Consider the following 11,960-nt stretch of genomic DNA (forward strand, 5'->3'; position numbering starts at 1 on the left):
GCTGGCACAGAATACAGGGCGTCCCATCAAGCGAAAGTTCTTCTTCTTTCAAACTTTATTGTACCTCCCGGGAGCAGACTATAGTGTGTGAGCGTGATACTGATATGGTTAGTCCTGGTTCTCACAGATCCGTGGGAACTCCTTGTAGATCTGCTGTACGATTAGCTTATCCATCTGTTTCGCTGTAGCGTTCCCTTCATCCTCTCCTGGATCTTCCTCCTCCCTGAGAATCATCTGCAGCGCCCCCTGCAGGTCAGACAGGCGGTGCTGGTGCTCGAGATAGTCTGTCGAGCGCATTATGGAGTGCATGAGGGAGAGATACTCCATCCGCAGCTTCACAGGGAGGACCAGAGAGGAGATTCTAATCAGACAAGGTAACAAGCTGCTGATACATCATTACAGGAATAGTTAAACATTTGGGAAACATTCACTTATTCACTTTCTTGCCAAGAGAAGTCACTGCTTCCTGGCCAGAAATAGTCCTGCAAATAACACCCTATAAAATCCCAATTTCTGGATTTTGAACTTTGTTATTTGCACGGATTAAACAAACAAGATATAATGTGTTAATTAGTGTATTTTGTTCAAATTGGAGCTGGGCTAACTGTTTCCCACCATTTCCTCGTCAATATGCTAAGCTAAGCTAACCTGCTGCTGGCTCTAGCTTCATATTTACCGTGCAGACATGAGAGTGTCTCTAGTGTTTCCCAAAATGTGAAACTATTCCTTTAAAAGAGAACAGTCAGTATCTGTGCGGTGTTGTCCAGGTCTCACCTTGTCTCCGGGTGAAAGGTCAGATATTTGTCGAACGGCAATGTCAATCATCACCATCATGTCAGTGCGGTAGAAGATGTCAGCGGTCTCTCGGGTGGCGAAAACATCCTGCAGAAACTTGAGCACAGAGTGCGGTGCAGGCGGTGCGTGTTTGAACATACACACAGGGTCATCTGGAGAGGAGGCGGCAAACAGTGAGCAATGACGTCGACAGCAGACAGAAAGCATACATGTAAAATGAGAAACATGACAGACGGTGGTATTTTACCGCCTCTGTTCAGAAGCAGCAGCACTTTCTCTGACAGGATCTTGACATTTTTCTTCTTCACCTCCTGCATGATCACATTGCTGCTGGGTGCTGGGTGACACACACAAGACACAAATAAGTATTTGTCGTAAAACAATAAAAGCTCTTTTGTAAGTAAATGGAATGCAGCCACCATTAATGTTACTATTTCTACTTTAGCTGTGTGTTTCCTGTTATGACAAGTCAAAATGTCTGCTGTGAAGACGAAGGTTGGCGGCTGTTCTCACCTGTGTGGTGCAGGTTGAAGGCCAGCAGGAGGTTCAGGAAGATGTCAGGCAGCTGCTCTGTGGGATCAGAGGGAAGTCCGTCCTCCACCACACCCAGCAGAAACGCAACAAAGTCAGCATTCAAGTGTTCTGAAAGCAGGGAGAGTCACATTATCCCTCTAACGCAGGCATGTCTGGATCAGTTTAAGTTGGCAAAAGCTTTTATAATCTGTCTGATAAAGTGAAAAATGCATTATCATAAAGCTAAATACAAAGCTGTTCTTGACTGTTTTGAAAGAATCAACATTGTTCATCACCAGTGATGCTGTTTTTGTGTGCAGAGGTACAAGAAACAGATGTTATATGCCACTGAAAATGTGTCATAAAACAGCATCTTAATATACACCATACCGTAGTGATGATATGGCACCTGTTCGCCCATTGAGAAGATCATAGTAAGTACCAAAGCTGTGTAACACATCTTCTGGTGTTCTGAGGAAAGAAAAACAGGCAGGAAATAGTCAATTATTGTGGATAATATCAAGTTTGGGGAGTGCCACTACGGAACAACAAGAGACAGCAAAAAGTGAATATATTTTCACCTTGTGTGTCAGTCTGCAGGTCCCTGGCCAGCTCCATGGGCAGGATGGAGTTGAGGAAGGTGGAGATGAGAGCAGCATCCAGGCTGCACATCGCCCCGAACACTTTGAGCAGCAGCAGCCGCAAAGACACGCGATGCTCCTGCATGGTCACATGATGGCAACAATGAGTCAACATCAGCCAAACGTACACTGAACATCACCAACATGCTCACTAACACCGTAAAGATGAAGGTTCAACCTCCACTGCGGCCATATGGACCAAAAACTGGATGAACTCTTATGTATTCAGCAACGAGAATATTATTATTATTGTTCAAAATCTACAAGTGCAATTCAGCTACAAGGTAACTAATAAGAAATCATATATTATACAAATGTTCTAAGGTATCACAGTGACATATTATGAGCACAGATTTGATTTTTAGTTCAAAGTGTGTTAAAAAAATAAAACCCTTTATGATTATTTTGTCTCACCATCTGATAATATGAAACCAGAGACAGCACATTCTCGTAGTGGTTGGCCTTGCACATCCTCTTACACACTTCTGGATCTGCATCAGTCTGAGGAAGAAAACAAAACAGCTTTTAGTTGTAACAGAAATGATATAACAGCATCATAAACTATGTAACTTCATAATCTGTTTGACAGTCGTGGCCCCTAAACACACTCCAGGGGATTATGGAGCCCATTAACAACTCGTCTAGCCGTCCCAACCCTGATCCGAGTTTTGGTCCAGACAAACTGCCAACAAAGAATATTTGGCAGCCCGAAGAGTTTCAATCTTTAACCACACTGTTGGATTTGTAAAGTCGTCTGAGCCGCTCTGATCCTATCAAACATGTCTGGTATTTACAGCACGACATCTGGACGGAGTCCCGAGGGCACACCAGACTCATCCCAAGAGAAAACTTTTCATATTATAATGCTCTCACTGAAAACTGTCATGACCTGACACGACTGCACCCGAATCCTCTTTTTGAATGTCCTCTTTTTTTCAGTGCATTCCGACGCGTTTTATTACTGTGCATATTAATACATAATGACTCATGTTGGATCACAGGAGTTCTTTTGTGTTTATAAGCTGCTGCTTTGCTTTTTTTGTTGATGCTATTCTTGTTTTGTAAAGTCTATTTTGTTGTTCTTATGTTTGTAATGCCTTTACTGTGAAGCACTTTCTTTATCTTTACATGTGTGACACAGTCGGTCAGGACTTTACACGCCTTCATACACTTCGACCAGGCTGCAGACTGTTATCAACATGCAGTGTTACAGGAGAGAGAGGTTAAACGGCTCCCTGCATCGTACCAGTATCTTCAGCAACTCTTCCAGGTAGCAGGCGATGAGAGCGTGGTCTTCATGAAGCGCCCAGCTACGCTGCTGGGAATCGTCCCGGTGCCGGGCGAGGTCGCTGAAGATCACCTCCAGCCTCTGTTCGTCGTGACATACCTGACCCTGCGGCAGCGCTGCACTCAAATCCTACAGAGACATTAAAACATCTTGACACACCTGTTTCTGTGTTTCAACTTGAAATACCAGTAGAGGAACATTTTCTATTCTCATAATCAAACGTGGATTAGAGCAGCTTTAAGGATGATACCGGTGTTCCTGGATGCTTCTGTGCTCTACATTAGCATCAGCATGCAGGCAGCGCAGTTGGAGATATAAACGCTTGTTTTCAGACTTTCAAAAGAGGCTATTCTCTGTAACTAATTTAAAAAAGTAATAAAAACAACATATAAAAGCTTGACAATCATCTGAGCTACAACCCTCAGTCTGGTTTTGTTTATTATCAGTGTTTTGTGAAGCTCAGATTTGAGTGTTTCATATCTAAAAGCCCACTGAAGAGAGCTCTAATAGACCACAGAGTATTTCAGTCTTGTTAATTGGATGAGCAGGGTTCAGAGTGTGCACACGTGTCACCATGTAAATACAGGATGCAGCCAAAAGCTTTCAGCACTGTCTGTTTGGGGTCACGTTACACACAACCCACTATCAACCACCTTACACCCAGAGGAATAGACAGAAATATCTGCCAGGAAAGAATTAGCACTTCACTTCAAGCTTGGTTTGACGCTGCAAAGCTTGCGTTTAAAAACAGGAAATGAGAGAGTGATACTGCGACTCTGAGAAATGTCAGCTAAATGCAGACTGAGCTGTAACTCTAAACGACACCAGTATTCTCCTTTAAGCTGGAGAGGCTCCAGGATCCACATGATGTAACGAAAACAAATCTGACCTTGCTCTCCACCAGCGAGAGGAGAACTTGCTCCAAAGCAGAGGAGGCCTGAGGTAGGGCCGTCTGCAGGTGGCCGACCACCACGCCCACAGCGACCCGAGACAGCTCGTAACTCAAGCCCGTGTTCTTCCGTACCAGCTCGATCAGTTCAGCCCCAATAGTCATGGGAACCGGCTCAGGGGTGGTAGTGGGGCTGCCAGGAGGGCTTTCAGCAACAGACGGGGGGGCAACGGGCCATTCACTCTCCGGCTGCTCCTCCACAGCGGGCTGTGAAGGAGGGGTGGGCTGGGGAGGCTGTGGAGCCGGGCTCTTCTTTGCAGGAGCTGGCTGAGGAGGGGAGTCAGAGGGAGGCACGTCCGGAGGCGGTGCAGAGGGCTTCACACGGGATGGCACGGGAGGGGGGGGGGTGCTGGAAACACTTGGCAGGCTGACATCAGAGGAGACCGGTGAGTGGGAGGAGCCAGACTCTAAGGAGGTGGTGCTGATCGAGAGGGACGGAGCAGGGGACGGAGGGAGAGAGGACACTCTGGAGGGGACCTCTGGCTCTACTGACAGAGAGAGAGAGAGAGCTCCAGTTACAGAGAGGAGAGTGAACAGGAATGACTTGACTAAGAATAGAGTGTGTTGGTGAAGCTCAGAGCTGCAGCAGGTAGCAGCAGCAAAAACGCTGCGCTGTAATGTTGCGAAGACACTGCTGCTCTCTGCGTTCTAACCTGAACGCCGGCTGTTTCGCAGCTTCTCAGGGGGAGGTGGGGTGATCGGAGCCGCACGTCGAGGTTGAGGAGGCACCTGCAGGAGGGCACGCAGGAGGTTAAATTGACCATATACAGGGTCATGTGAGGGCAGAGAGGTGTTACCATGAGATATGCTTATTGAGGATGGTTTAATATCTCGTGATCTATTCTTCAACATCTCCTGATTTTTATCAATGAATGCCAAAAGAGACATTTTAATCCTTAAATATGGGCTGTGTTTTTGATCCTGCACACGGAAGAAACCTTTTCTGATAAACTGATGGAGTATCAGTCCCGTCAGTGTAGATCAGTGGTGTTTTAATACTTGGCAGCCTGTTAGTGAGTTACAAATGCAAACAAGCAAACTTTACTTATATAACACTTTTCAAGAAGAAGAACAGGGACAGAAAGATAAAGATAATATATTAAAAAACAAGGAGAAATAACCCACAACCCTGAGCCAAAGACAAAAAGATGCTTTCAACTTTAAAAAGTATCCAAGGATGTATGTAAGCTCTTTAAATATTTGAATCCTGTATATTTGACTCAAATAAAACATTTAAATGTGTGTGTTACCTGGTAAAAGCCCTGCTCTCCCTGCATATTGTCCATGCTTCCTGATAACGGCACGCTCCCCTGTCGCCCGTAGTCTCGGTTTAGGCCGTTGGGTGGAGGAGGAGTCTGACTGAGAGATATTTCACTGCTGGAAGATGGGAGGCCTTGTTTGTGGCCGGAGGATGAGGAACTTCGTCGCGCAAGAGTCTCCTTTCTGTGATGGATCAACTTCCTACAACGGAGGAGAATCAGGATTCATGTGCAGACACAGAATCAATATATCATCTTAAGTGTATTACGTGCATTTCGACTCACTGTAGAACATCTCTCTGCTCCAGATTGTATTTGCCTCCATTCTTTAAGGCCACATTGTGGATCCCTTCGATTGCTCTGTCAATAGACTGCAACACCTCATCCTGCTCTGGAGCCTACAGGCGGAGGAGGAGATGAACAAATGAAATATTCATCAACATGGCAGCATGCATAATTATTCAAGTTTAAACGAAACAGAACAGAATTGTGGCTCGGGGACATGTGTGACTCCAGGCAGAAACAAACTAGGGCAGTTATCTAACAAAAACAGCCTTTTAACCAGTGTCACACGTGCTCAGTGAGGCCTCACATTCAGGCTCATTAAACCTCCACAGCCAATGTCATTAACAACAGGAGAGAGCATTCCTACCCTGCCACTGTGTGTGAGCCTGTGATTTTACAAAATACATGCTGCGACTAGTTCACTGGAAGACTGGATTCTTGGAAAAAAGGAGTCTCCTCACTCTGGAGCTCATGTGGGTGTGACTGAGAGAAAACTCAAAAGCTGTGTGGAAGGGAGTAGCTACTTATTTACCAAAGACAATGATAGTTGAGGCTGATTTTTGATAATAACATAGAGATACGGTCACAATTTGAGCAGAAACCATGTCTTTCTTTCTTTCTCAGTGGCCTTGCTGGTCTTTGGATGTGTCCTGCCTCATATCCTCCTCTATCCCATACTGTATCATCCTCTCCTGTCACATCCCATCCTTCCCTGACTTCCTTTCCTGTCCTATCCTAAACCTCCTCTCTGTCGCAGTGAGCAGCTGCAGTGCAGAAGGCCAAGTCCCCACATAATGCAACCCTTTTTAATTTTTTATTTATGGCTTCTTCTGGAAGCGTGCGTTTTCTTCCTGACAATAAACCAGCAGCCAGCTTCACCGTGGCCTGCACTACACTAAAGTACATAAAGTACAGTTACATGGCATCTGTCTCTCTCGACCCCATCAACGTTGCTACGCATTCACGAGATCTCACTGCACCTCAGGATGCGACGTATTCACCGCTTGTACTCATTGAGACAGAAAAACAAGAGAGAAACCTCCAGGATAGAAAGTGGTGTTCACCTGTATTTTTTCGATGTAAGAGGCTGGGATGTAACCGGTCTCCCCCGAGCTGCAGCGGGACCCCAGCCACCAGTGTTTGTTGCTCCTCTCCAGGATTAGGAAGCTTTCTCCGGCCGCGAAGTGCAGCGAGTTGGGCTCCGCGGATCGGAAGGCGTACAGAGACCGGTACATACTTTAACAACACTTTTAACGCGCCCAAATGACCCGAAACAGATAGAGAGCCGGCGTCGGATGATAGGGCGTCTCCGCGTGGAAATATCTGGTCTGCTGGAGGTGGTTTAAAGAGGCTACGAAGGCATGGCCACGGTGGATCGCTGCTGTCTATTTACAATGTAGCTCGGATCATCTGACCTGTGAGTGTTGCCAGTAAACACCGCAGGGGGCGCTGTTGCTCCATGAACACGCCCCCGAGACATTTTAATCGAAAGCAGAGCCGTTACTGACCGTTGAACCTGAAATTAGTCTGATTATTGTACAACAGCATCTTCATTAAGATTTAATAAAATACATAATCACCCATTCCTGAAAAACATGAATTGTAAAGGCACATTTGCTTTGTATATTATACATTTTTATTGGTACCAGATATGTGCGATCTGTGTGATTCTTTTTAGATGGGTGCTATGACTTTTCTTGATAATTGTATTTATATTTAAGCCATCATGTACAGTACAAACTACATTCATTTTCATTTCAAAATACTCTGTATTACACTGATCAACTATACACAGTTCATTCTGATGACATGGACATTATTATGAATTATATAATGCATTTTATTGTATGGAAGCTCATTCAGTCCTATTGCATTTATTATACACAGCATCTGTAAACGGTGCAAACACACAGGAAAATATATATACATTTGCCAAAATCAGTTGCTCTTGCTCTGAATCCAAATTTCACCTCTTTAAGAGAAATATTTGGAACAATCAGGTGGACCTCTGAGAAACAACCTTTCCAGAATGTGCAAATTAACTTAAAGAAACAAACACACTTAAATGAATGTTGTAGGTTGACTCAATATGTGGGGGCTCACAGCTAACAGTAATTACAGTTTGGGCAAGAGAATGAGACACATTAGCTGTGTTAGCAAGGGCACCAGTTGCTCTAGTAGTTTAGCATTTAGCTGGTGATATCAGATATAGCATTTTGTTGTTTTTTGCTTAACACGATATAATACACATGTCTAAGAGGAGTACAAATGTAAAAATAAATCAAATAAAACAATTTAACATAAAACGACCACCTTACAAAGCTTTTAAAACTTGAAATAAAAACGGCTCGATTTTGCGTTACACAACACCGGAAACGAGCGGCTGGTGTTACACAGAATCCTGTCCCCCCTGTCAGTCGCCGGTTGCTTGCAGTCCGTCAACATGGTCATTGCGGTGTGTGCCAGATTCCTTCTTCAGAGATCAACACACGGGTTTCTGTTCTACTCCAGGGCAGCACCCGCTTTCTCAAGGTACTGTGGTTTTTCATTTAAGGCTCGTTGTTCATTTAAAGAGAAGACCCGAACTCAGTGTGGTCGCTTATACAACTGTCCCTTGTTTTGACTTTCCTCCTCTCTGTGTGGAGCCTGGGAGACGAGGACATTATTGTTATGAAATACCTGCGCTATCACAAGAGTTTCAAATGCTTGACTACAAGTTATTCAACAGAGGCAATATTGAGCCCTATTTTGTACAGATTTATTCCCAGAAAGGAAGGTACAAACTCTTCTTCTGACTGAGGGGTCCTGTTCGGTCATTAGTACAGTTGGAACTGCATGAGGGCTGGAGCTAATGTAATGCATGTAATCATTATTTTCATTATCGATTAATCACAATATTTGTTTGTTATTTTTTCTTTTTCTTTGGGGTTAAGTCTGACTGTTTATCATATTGTTTTACACTTTAAACGTTGACGCCTGTGATTGATGGCTACTTAATTGTTTTGAAGACGCATATATGGTTGCCTTGGGATTTAGCCAATGGCTTTTCAGGTGGGTCGCCTGTTGCAGATTAAATATACTTGTTTTTTTGTGAGATATGTAAATGTAATGTGATGTTTGTCAGTGCTGTTTTGTGCCTGATGAAGATCTGAATGGTTGAAACATTGCTCGGCAACAGTGAATAAAGAACGAACTTGGGACCAAAGAACAGTGTGCTAATTCTATTAATTGAAAATGTATGGAAATATATGCCCTGATATCTCCTTAAACTCCATTATAACTCCATGACTCCCATAAGGAACAAGCTCTAAGCTATTTTGCCCATCAGACAGCATCTCTGGCTCCACCTGGTGGAGTCGACCGTTACCTTCACGCTGTCTTCAGGTCAGGTCACCTCATGAGTCTTCTGCTGTGCTGCTTTAAATACCAGCTGGCGAGACCGCAGTTGACTAGAGATTGCAGTGCTTCATGTCTCAAAAACAAAAGATTGCTGAACTTGCTTCGATTTTTGTAACAGTCAGGAAGAAAAAGTGTGAGAACAGGCGAAAATATGCTGCAGACAAGCAGTTTGTTTCTCGGCTGCCTCTTTTCTGCAGAAACAGGCCTAAAGCTTTTGGCTGTCAGTGGCTTGGCATTAGATTTTTGGCTTTTAAACTGGGCCATATGGCAACAGTTCTGCAGTGCAGCCTGTTTTTTTGTGAAATGTAGAGTGAAGGAGAATGTAGAGAGACAAGAGCTGTCATAATACATCATTACAGAGACATTTCATGCTCACAGTTTTTTTAGGCCACAAGCACTCTATATTAATACTCACAATAAATACAAGAGCAAAACCAGTCTTGTGTACTTAACATGGAATTGGTTCTAACGTAGTGTACCTGTCTTTTGTTCCAGTCCGTTTCTGTCTCGTGCACATAGATTAGGTCCCAGTGATGATGAAATGTACCAGCGTACCACGGTGTCCGTCATGCAGAAGGAGCCGGGCAGTGGGATCATGATCCACACCTACAGTTCCCAAGGATTCAACATTGACGGCAACAAGGTGTTTGGGCCCTGTGCTGTGCTGCCTCCTGCTATCCTCCAGTGGAATGTGAGATCAATATCCAAACTACCCTCACAGCTCGTCGTTTCAGAATCAGAAAAACTTTATTGATCCCCGGGGGGAAATTAATTGTTGTGTCATGTACTGCTTTGGGTTTAATTTAAACAAATATCTTTGTGTTTTTTTTTCATTGTTTTTAATCTCTCTCTCTCTCTCTCTCTCTCTCTCTCTCTCTCTCTCTCTCTCTCTCTCTCTCTCTCTCTCTCTCTCTCTGCAGGTTGGCAGTTATAAAGACATCACAGAAGAAAGTGTCTCACTTTTCCACATGCTTGAACCAAGGATAGGTAAAAAAGAATAAAAGCACACTGACATACAGATGGGTGACAAATTAAAAGAAAAACCAACATGGTGTGGCCACCAGAATAGCTTCATAGCTTCTTCGTATAGATCCTCTAAGTCTCTGAACTCCACTGGAGGGATGAACACCATTCAGTCATTCAGCGACCCTTTGTGTCCTGTATGGAAGCAACTGCTTTCATTATGTTTTTCCATGCAGTCGTTCAGGTTTTTTCTGGATCTCGTCACTAGGTTTATATATGGTATATATATGGTGTATTTAACTGAAAACATTTCCTGATGCACATCATTTGACTTATTTTCTTGTCGTTTTATCAGAGATTCTTGTGCTGGGCACGGGCGCAAGGCTTGAACGAATTAACCCCTCAGTGCTAGCTCTACTCAAGCGTAAAGGCATCGCTGTGGAGGTGCAAGACACGGTAAAGTTTGCCCGGTGTCTCAGTGTAGTAAAGTGCATAATGCTCTTCCTGATAGCATGAAGGACGTAGTGTAACAAAGACAGGAAGACTTACTGACTGTCTGACCAACAACATTTTAAAACTAATTGAGCTGCCCCTAATTTCTGTCTTTCTTTTTAATCTCTGCTGTTTTGCAGCCAAATGCTTGTGCAACCTTCAACTTCCTGACTAGTGAGCGAAGAGTGGCGGCTGCTGGTCTGATCCCTCCTCCCATCAGCACGGCACTGGAAGTAATGCAGGAATAAGTGTCGTGATGTCAACAGAAGCTAAAGGACTGATTTCTGCAGATGGAGGTCAGAGGTTTAAGAAAGATCTCAGGTCTGTGGGATGGTTATTCTACTTCTGCACAAAGCTTCCAAAGGAACAAACTCAGTGACATCCAGCTCTGAAGTTATTTTTGGAGATTAAGTTGTTAAAAGCAGCCATCGTCACCCAGTGATCTGAGCAGGGGGCTGATGTTGGGTTTTCTGACACCATTTCAGGCCGTCAGCATTTGTTTCTTCATGCCAGAGTTCAAATGTTCTCACAGTTGCTTTGAAATGTAGCTGTAGAAGTGAGTGTGAGTGTGCTTGAGTGTGTACAAGTGCTCTGGTGAGTGAAGTGAGGACACCCATGATGAGGATTAGACTGTAATAAAGTATAACAGTATTCTTGTGTTCTATGTGTATGAAATATATATATTTAAAATCTTTATGCGCAGCAAATTACTCAAGTGTTGTGAATTTAATGTGTTTTCATGCAGAACATAAATGTATAGTAACACCTACATGGAATATTTGTTGTTTTTAAAGACACAAAGAAGCGTTGCTATCGTCTGTGCAGCAGATTAAATGGATCTGTGTGTAAAAAAAATATTCTTTGTGTATGAATATGTTCCACCCATCTGCCCGAGGTGTCGGTGGTGCCTGTCCTTCATTTGGTTAAGCCTCTTTACTCTGTGCGTCTGTCCGTTCTCTGCCTCCACCAGCGCTGCCACCAAACAAGCTGCCTGTGTGCAGCACACGACATAATTCTGTGGCTTTGTCCTTCTCACACATAAGCTCCATAGATAAGAGAATCCACAAATCCTCTGCACATCATCTCTAATCATCTGCCTCTGTGCCACATGCCCAGCGTTGGTCTGAATGTTTAAATCCCCGTCGCTCACATGCAGGACGCTGCGTGATTACTTTCACCTGCTGCTGCTGAGAAGTTGTGGCACTGATTGGTGCTTAAAGAAAAAAAAAAAATCAAGAACATTTCCAATCAAACTGGCTCCAGATAAGTCATCTTTGCCAGTTTGTAGAAGTGACACATTCAGTTACTTAAGAGTTAATTACATTGACGAGTTAAAAGGCAAAGTTGACTGGAATTATGTAAGCAGCTAAGAGACA

General features: G+C 43.9%; 2 protein-coding genes across 2 annotated transcripts; one reads left to right on the forward strand and one right to left on the reverse strand.

Moving 5' to 3' along the window:
- Nucleotides 1–9: 9 nt before the first annotated feature.
- On the reverse strand, nucleotides 10–7,082 carry nckipsd (NCK interacting protein with SH3 domain). The gene is made up of 13 exons (XM_070903075.1): nucleotides 6,795–7,082; nucleotides 5,731–5,843; nucleotides 5,437–5,647; nucleotides 4,840–4,915; nucleotides 4,127–4,671; nucleotides 3,196–3,366; nucleotides 2,364–2,450; nucleotides 1,890–2,028; nucleotides 1,699–1,779; nucleotides 1,309–1,437; nucleotides 1,043–1,132; nucleotides 775–947; nucleotides 10–333 (listed from the first exon to the last, which is right to left on the reverse strand). The coding sequence occupies exons 1-13, from the start codon at nucleotides 6,963–6,965 to the stop codon at nucleotides 109–111; spliced, it is 2,211 nt and encodes a 736-aa protein (XP_070759176.1). The 5' UTR covers nucleotides 6,966–7,082; the 3' UTR covers nucleotides 10–108.
- Nucleotides 7,083–8,153: 1,071 nt separating this feature from the next.
- On the forward strand, nucleotides 8,154–11,408 carry ndufaf3 (NADH:ubiquinone oxidoreductase complex assembly factor). The gene is made up of 5 exons (XM_070903223.1): nucleotides 8,154–8,262; nucleotides 9,625–9,820; nucleotides 10,050–10,116; nucleotides 10,448–10,548; nucleotides 10,725–11,408. The coding sequence occupies exons 1-5, from the start codon at nucleotides 8,174–8,176 to the stop codon at nucleotides 10,830–10,832; spliced, it is 561 nt and encodes a 186-aa protein (XP_070759324.1). The 5' UTR covers nucleotides 8,154–8,173; the 3' UTR covers nucleotides 10,833–11,408.
- The last annotated feature ends 552 nt before the right edge of the window (nucleotides 11,409–11,960 follow it).

The sequence above is a fragment of the Enoplosus armatus genome, chromosome 3 (assembly GCF_043641665.1).
Source record: "Enoplosus armatus isolate fEnoArm2 chromosome 3, fEnoArm2.hap1, whole genome shotgun sequence".
Taxonomy (NCBI): domain Eukaryota; kingdom Metazoa; phylum Chordata; class Actinopteri; order Centrarchiformes; family Enoplosidae; genus Enoplosus; species Enoplosus armatus.